The 16,438-nt window shown below is 42.9% G+C and overlaps 1 protein-coding gene across 1 annotated transcript in view; it reads left to right on the top strand.

The window, feature by feature from the left end:
• The window catches only part of CFAP46 (cilia and flagella associated protein 46), a 177,034-nt gene that overhangs the window by 85,435 nt on the left and 75,161 nt on the right, over positions 1-16,438 (top strand). Inside the window, exons 26-30 of the mRNA XM_065408178.1 lie at positions 9,137-9,221; positions 9,327-9,465; positions 11,435-11,618; positions 12,971-13,130; positions 14,731-14,954. Of these exons, the coding sequence (XP_065264250.1) occupies positions 9,137-9,221; positions 9,327-9,465; positions 11,435-11,618; positions 12,971-13,130; positions 14,731-14,954 (792 nt within the window). The remainder of the gene's footprint in view (positions 1-9,136; positions 9,222-9,326; positions 9,466-11,434; positions 11,619-12,970; positions 13,131-14,730; positions 14,955-16,438) is intronic.

Below are 16,438 nucleotides of genomic sequence, written 5' to 3'. Positions count from 1 at the left end.
CATTGTCCACTCTTCATATTTATAGTTTGTAATAGTTTCTAGTGTTAGTTAGTTAGTAGTAGTAGTTCTTAAGTTTCCTTTTGGGGACCCCCCCCCTCCACCAACGCTTCCCCGGTTCCGGGGTATGCCCCAGTCCCCAGGGTTCAAGCTCTGTGAGGACTGGAAAGTTTATGTCTAAGAGTGACCCACACTCCCCCTGTCTGCGGTGTCTTGAGGAGAGCCACCAGAAGGAGAAGTGCAGAATTTGCAAAGGGTTCCGCCCTAGGACCTTAAAGGACCGAGATCAAAGACTCAAGATCCTTCTAATGGAGGCAGCACTCTGGCCACAATCCGACCTGGGGTCAGCAGAACACACGCCCAGCACCTCCTTGTTGGTGCGCAGTGCTCCGGCACCAACAGTGTGCGAGCTGGTGCTGAGGAAGGACCCCAAGGAGTCCCCGCTCCGCCCATAGACAGTCTTCTGTGAGGCAACGATCTCAGTTCTCAGTGCCCCACAAAAAGAAAAGGCCGGAAAGGGTCGCTCTCCCCGCTCCAAACTCAAGGAGCCTGCGGGAGGGAGACCTGATTCGGGCCGCGTCACCTCGGCTCTTCCACCTCCCAGAGTCTCGTCAACTCCTGCCCCCACCCCGGGGTCCAATTGAGTCCAAACCCTCACCACTCTCCGGACTGACATGGCACGCAGCTCCAGCTCCCCTCAACTCCAGAGGCGTTCAAGGCGGCTCAGAACCTTATGCGTCTCACAGCACTGTCCTCCCCGCTGAGGAGAGACAAGTCGCCAGTGACCACCCGGCCCCTGTTCCCATCAAGGAGCAAACCAGCGATGATGGCGCGCTGATCCCCATCTCCAGCATGCCTCTCCCTGGCATGGTCCACCATGTGGGGGAACCGCACCAGTCCCCTGTTTCTCGGCACCGCTTGCTGAAACCGCAGAGTACCGCTCCTCCATGGTCCTCCTTCTCTGAGACCTCGTAGTTGGAATCCTACCACTCTGATAGGACCAGGACCAGGACCAGGAACAGAAGATCCAGGTCCCGCCGTGACCACCAGCCCTATCTGGCACCGTGACCATCTCAGTGGCAACCTTCGACTCAGTAGCCCTTCTGGACACCCTGGGCATATCATCAGAGCCAGGGACAAATCCAAGGATCAAGGTCCAGGTCCTCATCGGCGTCCTTTGTCCCTCCGCAAGCACCATCGGCACCGTTGGCAGTGGCGCCACCAACACCCTTACCTTCACCTGCGGTGCTGGCCCCGACTCCTCCGATATCAGCACCACCGGCAGCCGCAGTCTTGGCACCACCGGCATCGGTGACCTCAGCGCCGCCGGAGTCGGCAACCTCGGCACCGCTGGCATCAGCATCGATGATCACGGTTCCGGCGGCCCCAGCACCTCAGGCACCTGGCGGCACAGCAGTACTGGGTGCTGCGTGACCCCCTGGGCACTGAGGGGAGTGAGCAGGACCCACTGTCAGGACTTTCCTCCTCATCCTCCCCCAGATTAAACCGTGGCAGGGACATAGACAGCCCTGGCCTTGGAGGACAACAGGGTTCTGCAACAACTGCTACGATGGGTGGCCCAGAACCTGGGGATCCAGTTAGAGGAGGTGGTAGAGGACGCCAACCTGATGGTTGACATCCTCACCCCCTCCGGATCCTCTCGTATTGCCTTGCCATTAATAAAGACTATTGCTGAGACCACAAAGACCTTGTGGCAGACCCTGGCCTCTCTGCCCCCTATGACCCATAAAAAAGAGAGGCAGTACTTTGTCCCGTCAAAGGGATACGAGCACCTACATACCCACCCACCTCCCGATTCTCTGGTGGTTGATGCAGCTAACCAGCGTGAGCACCAGGGCTACCAGGGGCCCTCCCCTAAAAATAGGGATGCTAAAAGACTAGACCTTTTTGGGAGAAAGATCTACTTCACTGGGTGGTTGCAGCTCTGCATATCAAACCAGCAGGCCATCGTTAGCAGATACTCACATAACACCTGCAGCCCAATGGCCAAGTTTGCTGAGCTGCTGTCACAGGAATCTCCTGCGGAGTTCTCAGCACTGGTGGAGGAAGGGAAACTAATTTCTCGAGCTTACCTACAGGCCACATTGGACGCAGCAGATGCAGCCTCCCGTACAATGGCCACAATGAGGAGGAGTACCTGGTTGCAGGTCTCTGGTCCTCCCTACGAGGTCCAACAAACCATCCAGGACCTCCCCTTCAAGGGTTCGGCCCTCTTTTCCGATAAAACGGATAAAAGACTCCACAGTCTAAAGGACTCAAGGGCCACCCTCAAGTCCTTGGGCCTCCACACTCCCGTCGCTCAGTGCAGGCACTTCCAGCCGCAGCCTCCCTCGCAGTTCTACCAACCGCAGAACCAGCAGGACACTCCTTGGAGAAGGAATAGGAGCGGCAGGAAAAGACCACACCCATCCTTGGGCCAGGGCTCTGGCCAGCCCAAGCCACCTCCTGGCCCCAGACCAGCCTTTTGAGGGTGCGGTCGAGGACGGCACACCAGTACAAGAACTGGATCTATCCAGCCTTACCTTTTTGTCCCGACTATCCCCTTTCTACTGTGCATGGTCCCATATCACTTTGGACCGCTGGGTACTCCGCACGGTAGAGAGGGGATACTCCATCCAATTCTGTGCCCTCCTGTCCTTCCAACTCCCTTCCCCGTCCCTCTTCAGGGACCCCTCTCACGAGCAAATCCTTATACAGTGGTAGCAGTGGAAGAGGTTCCTCAGGAGCAAAGGGACAAGAGTTTCTATTCCTGGTATTTCCTAATAGTGAAAGCTAAGGATGGGCTCTGGCCCATCCTAGACCTGCGAGAACTCAACAAATTTGTGACGAAGCTCAAGTTCCGCATGGTCTCTTTGGCCTCCATTATCCCCTCATTGGATTCAGGAGACTGGTATGCCACCCTTGACTTGAAGGACACATACTTTCACATAGCAATCACACCGTCCCACAGAAAATACCTTAGGTTTGTTGTGAACAACAACCACTATCAGTTCACAGTCCTCCCTTTTGGCCTGTCAGTGGCTCCTCGAGTGTTCATCAAGTGCATGGCAGTCGTGGCTGCGTTCCTGCGCAAGCGGCATGTACAGGTTTTCCCGTACCTTGACAGCTGGCTGATTAAGGGCCACACCAGGTCTCAAGTGGAGGCACAGGTCAGCTTCATAAGAATGACATTCAGCGACCTGGGTCTCCTTCTAAACGAGGGGAAATCAACGCTGTCCCCTGTTCAGAGGATAGAGTTTATATGGGCAGTACTGGACTTGACACAAGCCAGGACATACCTCCTGGAAGCAAGGTTTTGGTCCCTGGGTGACATCATACAAGGTCTCAGGCAGTTCCCCACCACTACAGCAAGGACTTGCCTGAAGCTCCTGGGATACATGGTGGCTTGTACCTACATAGTACAGCATGCCAGACCCAGACTTCAACCACTTCAGTCATGGCTAACGTAAGTGTATCGACCAGTCCAGGACAGTTTGGACAGGATTATAACCCTGCCTCGCCTGGTACTCAACTCCCTCCTCTGGTGGCTCGACCCACAGGTAGTAGGTGCAGGGGTCCCCTTCACCAGCCCTCAGCCATCCCTCTCGTTAGTGACAGATGCGTCAGACTTGGGCTGGGGGGCACATTTGGGAGACCTCAGAACACAAGGCCTCTGGTCTCAGGCAGATCTCGCTCTACACATCAATGTCAGAGAGCTGAGAGCGGTGCGCCTGGCATGCCAGACTTTCAGAGCTCACCTAGCAGGGAGATGTGTATCAGTCATGACGAACAACACAACGGCAATGTTTTATATCAACAAACAGGGGTGCATGCTCCTCTCCCCTGTGCCAGGAAGCCCTCATGCTGTGGGACTTCTGTGTAGAGCACTCGATACACCTGTAAGCATCATACCTCCCTGGAATACAGAACGAGCTGGCGGACCATCTCAGCAGGTCGTTTCACGGCCACGAGTGGTCCCTTCGCCCGGATGTAATAAACTCAATCTTCCATCCGTGGGGTTTTCCCAGATATACTTGTTAGCTATGCGACACAATAGGAAGTGTTAGCGATTCTGCTCCTTCCTGAGTCACAGCCAGGGCTCCATCAAGTGGAAGAGATTTTCAGTCTGGTCGGTGCAGCACATTCCGTCCCCGATGCTTGCCTCGGTGCCATTTATACTGGACTATCTTCTCCATCTCAAGCAGCAGGGACTGTCCATGTCATCAATAAGGGTTTACTTGGCCGCCATCTCTGCCTTCCACCCAGGTGCAGAGGGCTGCTTGGTCTGTGCTAACCAGATGGTCTGCTGTTTCCTTAAAGGTCTCGACAGACTATATCCACAGGTCCGACAGCCTTTCCCGGCTTAGGACCTCAATCTGGTCCTTTCCAGATTTATGGGACCGCCGTTTGAGCCCTTGGCGATGTGCTCCCTCCTTTATCTCTCACAAGGTGGCGTTTCAGGTAGCGATAACCTCAGCTAGGAGGGTGTCTGAGCTCAGGGCCCTAACACAGTATTCCATATGGACAAGGTTCAGCTCAGGCCTCACCCAGCTTTTCTACCATAGGTTGTCTCCCAATTTCACATCAACCAGGACATCTTCCACCCTGTATTCTACCCCTAAGCTGCACTCCAGCACCAGGGAGCAGAGGCTTCACTCATTCTTCACACAGCGCAGTCAACTTGTGGAACTCCTTGCCTGAGGCGGTTGTGAAGGCTAGGACTATAACAGCGTTTAAAAGAGAACTGGATAAATTCATGGAGGTTAAGTCCATTAATGGCTATTAGCCAGGATGGGTAAGGAATGGTGTCCCTAGCCTCTGTTTGTCAGAGGGTGGAGATGGATGGCAGGAGAGAGCTCACTTGATCATTACCTGTTAGGTTCACTCCCTCTGGGGCACCTGGCATTGGCCACTGTCGTTAGACAGGATACTGGGCTAGATGTACCTTTGGTCTGACCCAGTACGGCCGTTCTTATGTATGTATTGGATGTCTGCAGAGCGCTAGCCTTCTACATCGAGAGAACGAAACCGTTGCAAAGGTCTGTCCAATTATTCGTGGCAGTGGCAGACAGAATGAAAGGTCTTCCTGTCTCCTCTCAGCGTATCTCGTCATGGATTATGTAATGCATTCAGAAATGCTATAGCTTGGCAAAGGTGCCCGCTCCTTCAATCACCGCACACTCCACCAAGGCTCAGGCCTCCTCAGCGGCATTCTTGGCGCAGGTTCCCACAAAGGAAATCTGCAGAGCAGCAACGTGATCCTCCATACACACTTTCACCCCACGCACTATGCAATCACCCAGCAAGCCAGAGATGATGCGGCCTTTGGAATGGACATGAACAAGCACTTGAAGAAAAAACGGTTACTCACCTTCTCGTAACTGTTGTTCTTCGAGATGTGTTGTTCATGTCCATTCCAATACCCACCCTCCTACCCCTCTGTCCGAGTAACCGGTGTGACAAAGTTCCTCCTCTATCTCGGTGGGTCCTGCCCTTATTGGTGGATTTTCTTGCCTCAGAGATTCACCATGTCGGTTTGGGAACAGCCCAGAGACCTTCCCCTCTGGAAGAACCCACAGTCCAGGTCAATTGGGAGGTTTGGGGGGAACCCGGGCCCGCCCTCTACTCCGGGTTCCAGCCCAGGGCCCCGTGGACTGCAGCTGTCTATAGTGCCTCCTGTAACAGCTGCATGACAGCTACAACTCCCTGGGCTACTTCCCCATGACCTCCTCCAAACACCTTCCTTATTCTCACCACAGGACCTTCCTCCTGGTGTCTGATAACGCTTGTGCTCCTCAGTCCTCCAGCAGCACACCCTCTCACTCTCAGCTCCTTGCGCCTCTTGCTCCCAGCTCCTCACACTCGCACCACAAACTGAAGTGAGCTCCTTTTAAAACCCAGGTGCCCTGATTAGCCTGCCTTAATTGATTCTAGCAGCTTCTTCTGAATTGGCTCCAGGTGTCCTAATTAGCCTGCCTGCCTTAACTGGTTCTAGCAGGTTCCTGATTACTCTAGTGTAGCCCCTTCTCTGGTCACTCAGGGAACAGAAAACTACTCATCCAGTGACCAGTATATTTGCCCTCTACCAGACTCCTGTACCCCACTGGTCTGGGTCTGTCACACCGGCAAGAAGGAACTAAGGGGGTGGCGGGTGGGCAGGGCCCTATATTGGGCGCCCTGAAGGCACGACTCCAGTGGGCTCCCAGGCTGACCCTACGGATGCTGCTAAGGGAAAAATCTTCCGGCTGGCATGCACAGGGTGCGCACACACCTGATTGGAATAGACATGAACAACACATCTCGAAGAACAAGAGTTACGAGTTTTTTCCTCAGAACTGCAAAATATCTGATTTCTCTTCCACCTGCCTGAAAGAGTTTTTATTGCACATACTTTCTTCAGTGGGGGCTGGTATTCAACAAAATATTCAGCAGTTTTGAGGGGGAAACTATAACTGAAAGGGTGTTAAGAGTCAATAATAAAATGAAATACTTTTTAAACCTTTTCAGTAAAACCCTTTACACAATGTGGAAATAGTCACCTTTCTAAATACCATCTAGTAGATAGGTAGATAGGAAATACTTGCAGCATAATAGATGGTATCACATTAATTTTCTTCAAATCTCATAGAGCCCTGAAGTTTAAGGCCAGCAGGGAACACCAGATCATTTCCTGATATGTGCACACTGTCATGTTGAAACATAACCATCTATTTATTGAGACATTTTTCTTTTCTTTTTGAACTTCAAGTTTTTAGAATTCTCTCTTTAGAAAACTAATACATTTCTCATTGAAGTCTTTCCTTTCACGTCAATGGGTTTTGCATCAGGCCTTTAAAATCTTGTTCATATCTTTTGCATTCAGGCTTAGTAATACCAGAGTGTACCATTTCAGCCTCAGGCTGTATCTTCGATCATGTAGTAACAGAGTGTATAATAAAGAACAAAAAACTGAATTTTATTTCCTACCCGAGCAATATATAAATCATTAATAATCAGAAGCGTGATGACTGGTCTGCTGTTTCAAAGTGATTAGAAGACAAAATTGATGAGTGTTACTCTGTACTTGAAAGTATAATGATGTGAACGGTTGTAAACTTAAAAGAGTTTTGATGGCTTATAGATAAGGTAGTGTGACAAAGCTCAGTCCTTGTCTCCGTGGGTCCTGCGTTTCCTGATGGATTTCGCTAGCCTCAGAGGCTCACTGTGACCCTCCACTTAACCCTTCTCTCTTTAGAGACAAGGGTCACAGTCTACTGAGCCATTTTCATCATAAGCCAGCAAGGGAGGTGAGGAGAAGCTATCCTCCCTTGCACAGTCTCTATTGTCTCCCAGTCTCAGTGATTAATCAGAGAGCCAAAGGGGGGGAGCCTGGGCCAGCCCTCTACTCCAGGCTCCAGCCCAGGGACCCTAATAGTATCAGCTATGGTAACTGACCTTTTAGGAACAGGACATGTACAATTCCCTGGGCTACTTCCCCACAGCAGCCCCCACTTCCTGAAGCTCCACTTCACCCTTACCTCAGGGCCTCCTTCCTTATGCCTAATATGGTGTCTACAGCTCAGTCTCTCCAACAGCGCAACTTCTCACAACTCCTGACATGCGCGCCCACCTGACTAACTGGGAGGCTTTTAACTAGTTTCATCCAGCCCCTGATTGGCTTCAGGTGTCCCAATCAACCTAGCATCCTCCCTGCCTTCTGGAAAGTTCTTAATTGCCTCCATGTGTCTTAATTGACCTGGAGCAGCTGCCATTTACTTATCCTGGTACCAGGGATTTGTTTAACCTGGGGCTAATATATCTATCTCCCTCTACTTTTCTATAGCCATCTGGCCTTGCACCGTCACAGTAGCTACTGCCACCAGACACTATTTGCTAAGGGTCTGGTTATTTACAGAGCTTAACAAGACAAGAAATTTAAAAGTGATAAAAGGAAATGCTTTTTATACGACGCATAATTAACTTATGGAACTCATTGCCAGAGGATATAATTTGGACTAAAACCTTAATAGGAGTCATAAAAAAGATTTAAATATTTATGTGGATCATGGAAACATCCACACATATGCATTAGACAGAACAAAATCTTTTTTTTAGAAAGGTTATAAACCCCCATGCTTCAGAGCATATGCCAGCCACAGAGTGATAGTGGTTAGTTGCCCTTACAGGCAGGTCAGTCCATAGATGTCCACTTTAGGATTTCTTTGAAGCATATTGTACTGGCTACTATCAGAGACAGAATATGGTGTACGCTAACAACTTGTGTATACTGATTCAGTATAGTAATTCCTATGTTCCTAAGATGAATGTCAGGTGGGCAGGGTAATACAGTGATCCAACACTGCAAAGGCACAGTTGGTTTAAGATGTGTACCATCCTGGAAAGGTGAGTGGTATCTGAATCAAAACAAAAATTGAGGATAAGGACCAACTCTGCTAAGTACTAAGAGCTTTAAAAAAACAGTGTCCTGTTTACTGTGAGCTATGTTGGCGTTCTCCTCAACTCTCAGTGTAAAACCTAGAGATTCCATCACTTCTAGGAAGACATGTGTTGGCCTGTCCAAAACCGATCAGTTGTCCAATAGCTATAACTCTAGTTTAGAGAATTTACTAGTGTAGTCCCTATGTAATTTGTGGTCTGTATACCAGCAGAACCATACCTTTGGGGTTTGCATGTGGAAATAGCCAGGTGCTTAAAGAATATTATCTTTGGGATTGGTCACACTGGATACAAGATAAAAAAATCCATCCAAAAATCCCTTAATTCTGCTATACTTGTGGTCATCCAGTTACATAACTAAAGCCAGCTAAGCTAGAACAAAACTAACAACATATAGTTACCTCAAGCAACATTATGGTATGGGAATGTATGATGTAGCTCATTGTATTAATCAGTGCAATTGTGTAATACACTATGCCGTTAGAAACATTGATTTGGAGGAAAATAGTTGTAGTTTTCAACTCCCATATGCTTATTAACTGACATAATCACCCTCTCAATTAATTATTATTACACTTAATGTATTAATAGTTTAACTATTATAATTGCATTTATCCTATTTATACAGAGAAAACAATACAGAGCTTGAAGAGTTGTGCTCACAAAAATGTATGCACTACTATTTTTTTTTCTTTATTTTTAGGGAACAGAAAATATGTTGCAGCTTCATCAGTGGCCTACAAAGGATTTTCAAAGTAGTGGATCATCAGAAGGTCATTTTCTCCCAGGCATGTATTTTATTCTTGTCATGCAAAAATGAATAGTCTAATATTTCTGTGAGATGGCTGCACTAATTTCACAATGTTAATATATCATTTGAATGTATTTCAAAGGTACTGAAGAGGATCTGACATTAAGACCATCCCTGTATGGGTTATTATTCCATATGTATGCTGATAAAAGTGATTGGGAGACAGGGCTCAAAGTGTTAGATGAAGCCATTCAAGTTCTGCCTCGAACTAAACATAGACTGTAAGTTGGTTGATCTCTTTTTTTACTGAAATATTTTAAGCATCCTGACTCTTGAGAAATATAAAAATATGGATGACATTTGAATATATATTTTACATTAATAAAATAGTATAGAGGTTGCCTTTTTGTTGAACTGACAATTTTTATAACAGAAGACAATATTGTATCTTTTCCCTGCTTCTTCACACTGTTCTTGAGAATCAAAGAAAAGCTCAATCTTCAATTGCTTCTTATAATTAAAATGTTTATAATGTTTGTGCAGGTCATCTTTAAAAAAGTTCCTAAGTAAGTACTGTATAAACTTTTCATCTATTTGATTATGGATCTTTCTTTGCTCTGTTTCCTTCTCTTCTAATTACTATCTGAAGTCCAGACTTTAAAAGCAAGATGTTGTAAGAAAAGCTTTTTAGATGTGATCACGGGATGAGTTACGATTCAAATTACGCATTGAAATGAAATTGAGCTAAGGAGAATGAGATCTCAGGCAGCTTAGTCTTCCCTCTCTATGCATGTGTACCTCTGATTTAGACTTTTGATCACTACTGTAATAAAACAATAATATAAAATATATGATCATAGTTATTTCCCCCCGATGTTGTTATCCTTGCATTTTTCAATGAGAGTTCCACACATGTTTTAACCTCTCCAGCTCCCCTCTTTATTATTTCTTTGTCCTGACTGGTATTCATGACACCTGTCTATTTTATATCATCTGCCAAAATAGGAGTTTGCTAGTGATATGTTACTTCTCTAAGTAAACCCTCCAGACAATATTGACAAGCAAACACTGTGGCTTAACCAGTTAAGATAGTATCCCATCAGAGGTATATTTCATATTTCTCCGTTAAGTTCTTGTGTCTCTTGTTCCTGACTTTGGGGTTAGGTCTCTTCATTGGTTACAGTGGATTCAGCTGAGGCTCTTTGAAGGGGGTGACTCCTCACATAGCTTATTTCATTATTTAAGTCAAAATACTATAATAAAACATTATATTTAACTTTTATTTTATTTAATGACCGGGCTTGTTGAACATCAAGGCATGCGTTGTCTGGTTGAAGAACGTTGTTTGGCTGATACATTATTTAAAATATATTTGAATTATTAGTTATTATTCAGTTTGTTTTGCATAAAAATCCATGGCAACATTTACGTCTAAATGTGTTGCTTGGAGCCGGGCTACAATTTCACATGTCTGAATCTCTATTTCATGTTAGATGAGTGAGAGAACGGTGGAGGAGGGGGTACTACCACCTTTTAAGATAAAATAACAGGAATTTGGACTTTCTCCAGCTCTAAATCCAGTTAGGATAAAACTAGACTACAAGCAACCTAAGGCTCTGATTCTGCAAAGACTTACACATGTGCAAAGATTTAAGCACAGAGATATGACGATTAACAGTAGTTGAGGATCTCCCCTATGGGCTGGTCCACACTAACCCCCCACTTCGAACTAAGATACGCAACTTCAGCTACGTGAATAACGTAGCTGAAGTCGAAGTACCTTAGTTCGAACTTACCGCGCGTCCAGACACGGCAGGCAGGCTCCCCCGTCGACTGCGCGTACTCCTCTCGCAGAGCAGGAGTACCGGCGTCGACGGCGAGCACTTCCGGGATCGATCCAGGATCGATTTATCGCGTCTAGACAAGACGCGATAAATCGATCCCAGAAGATCGATTGCTTACCGCCGGACCCGGAGGTAAGTATAGACGTACCCTATGTGTAGTCTCACTGATGTCAAAGGAACTGGTCACAGTGCATAAGGTTACATATGTGCATCTTTGCAGGATCAGAGTCTAATTTATTTTCTAAAGTTAAGGTTTGTAAATATCCAGAGGAGCAGGCAATTTGACTTAACTATAAAAGAAAGATGAGTAGTGAAGTGCAGTTACCTTCACAACTGTAACATACTGTAAGATACAGTGCATAATTGTACAGATAAGAAATTGATTAATTTCTAAACTTTTTTTTAGCCTGATTTTCAAACATATGGTTATAGTGAAGGCAAGACTTGGACGTAACTTTATGATGGACATTCAGAAATTCAAGGATGAAAGTGAGGACTATTTGTCACATATGTGGCATCGTCTAGCACCAATCTCCAAAGACATTGTTGGGCAGTTAACCTGTTATCAGAATGCTATTGAAGCTTTACAGGTCTCTATGTTGTTAATTTTAATAGCCTCTTAATAGAATATAATTTTAAGTGTATAGTTTGAAAGTATGTGATGGTATATGCCTATATTTTTTAAGGTGGTTTGTGAGGTAATATTCCAGGAGGTATGCAGACATCCTTTTCTAAAGCAAGTAATACAAGATTTATAATTGTTAGCTTTTTCTTTATTTAATTTGAACTTTGAAAGGCACAGTGTTCAAAAAACACCTGATTGAAATGTGTGTATAAATGGAAAAAGTGATAGCATTTTACATGAATAAAATGCATACCCTGCAAATATAATCAGATACATTTCCTAAAAGATAATTCTCCATCAGTTTGCCTCTGCAGATCATCATTTGAGGCCTAATCCAAAGTCTTTTGAAGTTATTGGAAAGACTCTACTTGACTTCCATAGATTTGGATGTGGCTGTTGATGAGATAGTATGCTTGACTCACAAGCCACAAAACCTTAATTAGAAATAAAAACTACTAGGGGATTCATTGCATTGCCCACCCTCAAGAGCTAAATAATCTATTGCAAAGTGGATCAAATGTTTATTGGAAAAGTATACATAGATGCTGCCAAAATTGTGGCCAAAGGCATTGAGACCCGTTCCACTGTACCCCTGGCAATATCCTGGTCAGAACCAGATTTAACACCAGTCAGGGAGATTTTTAATGCAACACCTGGCCATTGTTAGTTTCAATTCTTTATCTTCCATTTGTAGTCTTCTTCTCTCAGTCCTCCATTCTACTGTCTCACTGCTTAGCTCCTTCCCAATAGTGATGGACTGATAATGAGCAAAAGAGAAGAATGTTTGTACATAATTTAATTTCTTTGATATCTCCATCACTTTAGAATTACACATAAGCGTAAACCACTAATTACATGTTCATTTAGCATTATTTTTCATCAGAATTTAAAATAGTTCAATTTAATAGAAAGAATAAATGTTGTGCAAATTATTTTGTCAGTTTGTTAATTTGGTGTGGATTATTTTTCACAACTTTGAAATTACTTTTCTGATGGAAAACCAAGTGGATGTAGTTTGTCTTGGGACTCTGTATCAACACACTTGAACTGTTGCCTGGCCTTTCTCAAGGAGGAAAAGGCCCAACAGTAACTAATTGATGGAGACTTTAATAAAAGAAAAGAAATTTAACTAATACTGATTTTTTATTACATTCAGTTATACATTTTCTCTGATTAGGCAATGTCAATAAATTGCCTATTTAAAATTAAAATTTTGCTTCCAAAAAAATTAATGACAAATCTATATAGATCTTAGTATCAGTAATTTGATGTTACAAACTACAATATATGAACTAAATCGTTCTGTCTTTTGTGTAGAAACAAGAAAGTGAGTGGCAGAAAGTTGATTATCTAATGGAATTTGCAGAATGGTTATACTGCAATCAGTTTCCTCTTAATGATGCTATTAAACATCTGGACTGGGCAGTAGATATCTTGCTACATTTGAAACTTGCCAAAGGACCTCTTGAGGAAGAAGGTGTGTAACTGATGTACTTATCCTTCAAAATAATTTCAGTACATGAATGCAGTATATGCTTTTTGTCTTACTACCTTTTATAGGATAAAAGCACATGATCATTTTTAGAATATAAAAAGACCTTATATAGTACATGTTTCTTCATCTACAAAAGACTTAAAGAGGAAGTCAAAATGAAAAACCCGAGCTTCTTCACTTAAGGCCTGATTCAAAACTCACTGACGTCAGTAACTGCAGAGAACTTTGCATCAGGCCCTTAAACAAATCACAGAAGAAATGGAACAGGTTGACACAAAGGTGCCAGAGACTGTCAAGAACTCTCAGGTGTTGATGTGGTAAATAATTGGTTTGTACCCCTTTTACAGATGGCAAAATGGAGGCATAGAGAGACTGTCACTTGCCCATGAATGCTCAATGCAACAACCAGAGATAGAATCTGGTGTTCTGACTCCCAGTCCCTTTTACAACTATGAAGCTACACCCCATTTCTTTATCCCTATACCCTATTTCCCTTACTTTATGAAATCTCTGGGTAAAATTTTCAAAAGTGCCTAAGTCCCATTGTAAAACACGATTGTCAATGGGACTTCATGATTTTTGAAAAAGCAACTCAGGCTCCTAAGTCACTAGGCCCTTTTGAAAAGTTTTTACTCTTTGTAGCATTTACATTGCTAATGCCTCAGTAACTAGTTTTGATAGAATGTTCCAGTCTAATTGAAGAAAGCAACTAATTTCTAGAAGAATAATGTGTGACATTAACTCACATCTTCTCCACTTGTGTTTTATTTTTATGTAGATAGATGAGATGGGTCAAAAAAGAACAAGTGATGAGATGCAGTTGTGAAAGATGCATGATTCCTCTGTTAACACTGCATAATTAAAATGGCACTGAAAATGTTCTATTCATGTGTTTTTTTCTTTAAATATTACTTACCATTGTTTGTGTAATGGCAATTTAAAATTAATCTCTATTCTTTCATGGTATTTCCCTTCCATTCCACATCATCTTGCTGGTTGTTGATGAATGCTGGGCCCCTTTAATGAGTTCTCTTTTAAGAAGAAAAGCATTAACCATTTTGTATAAAAATGTGTATATATAGATTTTCATGGATTTTGAGAACAATAGAAGAAAAACAATAGATCAAATTATGAACTTATTAAAGTTGCCTCTGCCCCTTTAGGGGAATATAGATATTTTTGTTAAAATCTCAGATCCCACAATCTTCCACATTTAACTAGTAACAGTTAGAGCAACACTCTAAGGGGGCCCAGAACAGAAAGTTAGAATATCCACCCCATGGGCTGCTTTAACCAGGCACAATTAGATGAGGGTGCCCTTACTCTGCATTTCTTTGCTTTGTCATTGCTTAGAGTTAATTTTAAGTATATTGTTATGTTTTTATTAATAATTGAAACTATGATAGAAGTAATATTATTCTATCATGGCAAGGCAAGTTGGATTTCCATTTTTCTAATAGGGTCATCTTGCTATCAATGGATTCTTTTTCATTTCCACCTCAGAAATGCAACTTTAAATAAGGCTTGAAATACTGTATAATGTCAGACCATTGACATTGTTTTTTTGTTGTTTTTTTAACAGAGAAAAACATCAAACAAGAAATACCATCTCCAGCAAAGCTGAAGGTGGATTTTGGGGTAAATGTTACAATTCCCCAAATTGCTAATGAAGATTTAAAAAACATAAGGCAATTGGAAACTTTGTTTAGAGCACATACTTTAATGGCTGTAATTTCTGGCCATAGTTCACCTTATCATCAACAGCACTGTTTGATGGCTTATGCTTACATCATTCGTATCTGGCAGGTGAGAAGATCAGAATTTACCAATCACATTTAATTTATCTAATATATGAATACATAGGGAGACAATATTTTGTTATTTTAACTGTCTTTATTATAATATATCCAATTTTACAATATTGTTAGGATATAGTTTTACAGTTTCTAAGCTTTAAATTATAAAATTATCACAAGAAACTAGAGAGCACCGCTGTGTAGTTCAAATTCTTCCAAAAACCATATGGGAGAAAGACAGTGCTCAGTTAAAGCCATTACTCTCCATTGGTGTGTATATTCTTTGGAGCCTGGGGATCCACTTTTTCTTCCAATGGTTTCTAAACTTTACTATCTAAATAGCTAGGGTAGAATAAGAACCATGATTGATGATTTACAGAATTCACAGTATTGTTGGTGAAGAACAATAATTACAGATAGGTAGTGACTTAGATTATTTCAAAGGGTATGTAATTTAACTAAAGGAATGATCTGACTTAGTTAAACCCTGTGAATTGAGTAGTCAATTACATTTTGTGATGAAACCATAACACTAATATTCACTGAGTGTTGTTAATTCTCTAAAGTAATCACTTCTGGCTGTTCTGCAGCATTTCAAATCAAATTGAATGAACCTCATTAAATGTATTTTTTCATTGATGTGGCTGCCTAATTTCCAGTGACATTTATGGAAAACATCAGAAGGACTGCACTGCATGTTAAATTTTTTTAATTTATTTAAATCTTTGAAATGGTGAAAGCTGTACTTGAACTCAATATATGCCACATGCCATCGTAAGTGCCACCTGAGTGGTGTGGGTGAGAGATCTGCAAAGTGAAGCTGGTATCCAAATCAGTATGTTCCAGGTTGTATTATTGTTTTTCCAGTGATTACAAATGCTGGTAATTGCTTAATATAAAAGCTTGTAGCTGAACCCTACTACATACATATGTTGCTAATTATCAGACATTCATTGTTAAATTAATTTGGACTATATAACACATAAAATTTGGAAAATAGGAATTTTAGAAAATAAAATTCTGACTAACATTTCCAAATTTCACATCATCAGAATTTTTAATATTCTGTACTTGACTAAGAGAAACAGGATGATTTCAAGATAATGATAGTAGATGAATAAACATCAAAGTTAGCTAGTGCAGATGTCAGTGTCTGTTACAGGACAATGGCAGTAGCTGTCTGTGGGCTAATGCTTATAGATCAGTGCTACTCAGGCCTCAGCAGTTCAGGAGCCAAATTAGCGAACATTACCCAAAAGAGCCACAGTAGTCTGAATTCATTGTTTCATTTACTATAGTATTATATATTCATATTTAAACAGTATGATGGGAAATATTTTGTGTGTGTGTTTGTGTGTATATATATATATAAATTCTCACAGCAAAATGACTGACCAAGTATTATTATTTTATCAACTACAATTGGTTAATACTATAGTAAAAGCATTTTGAATGCTTAATAACTTAGGTTGATTCATAATCAAATCACACAGA

Source organism: Emys orbicularis, chromosome 7 (genome assembly GCF_028017835.1).
Source record: "Emys orbicularis isolate rEmyOrb1 chromosome 7, rEmyOrb1.hap1, whole genome shotgun sequence".
Lineage (NCBI taxonomy): Eukaryota > Metazoa > Chordata > Testudines > Emydidae > Emys > Emys orbicularis.
Note: the sequence above shows the minus strand (reverse complement) of the source record. Positions and strands in the feature narration are given on the sequence as shown.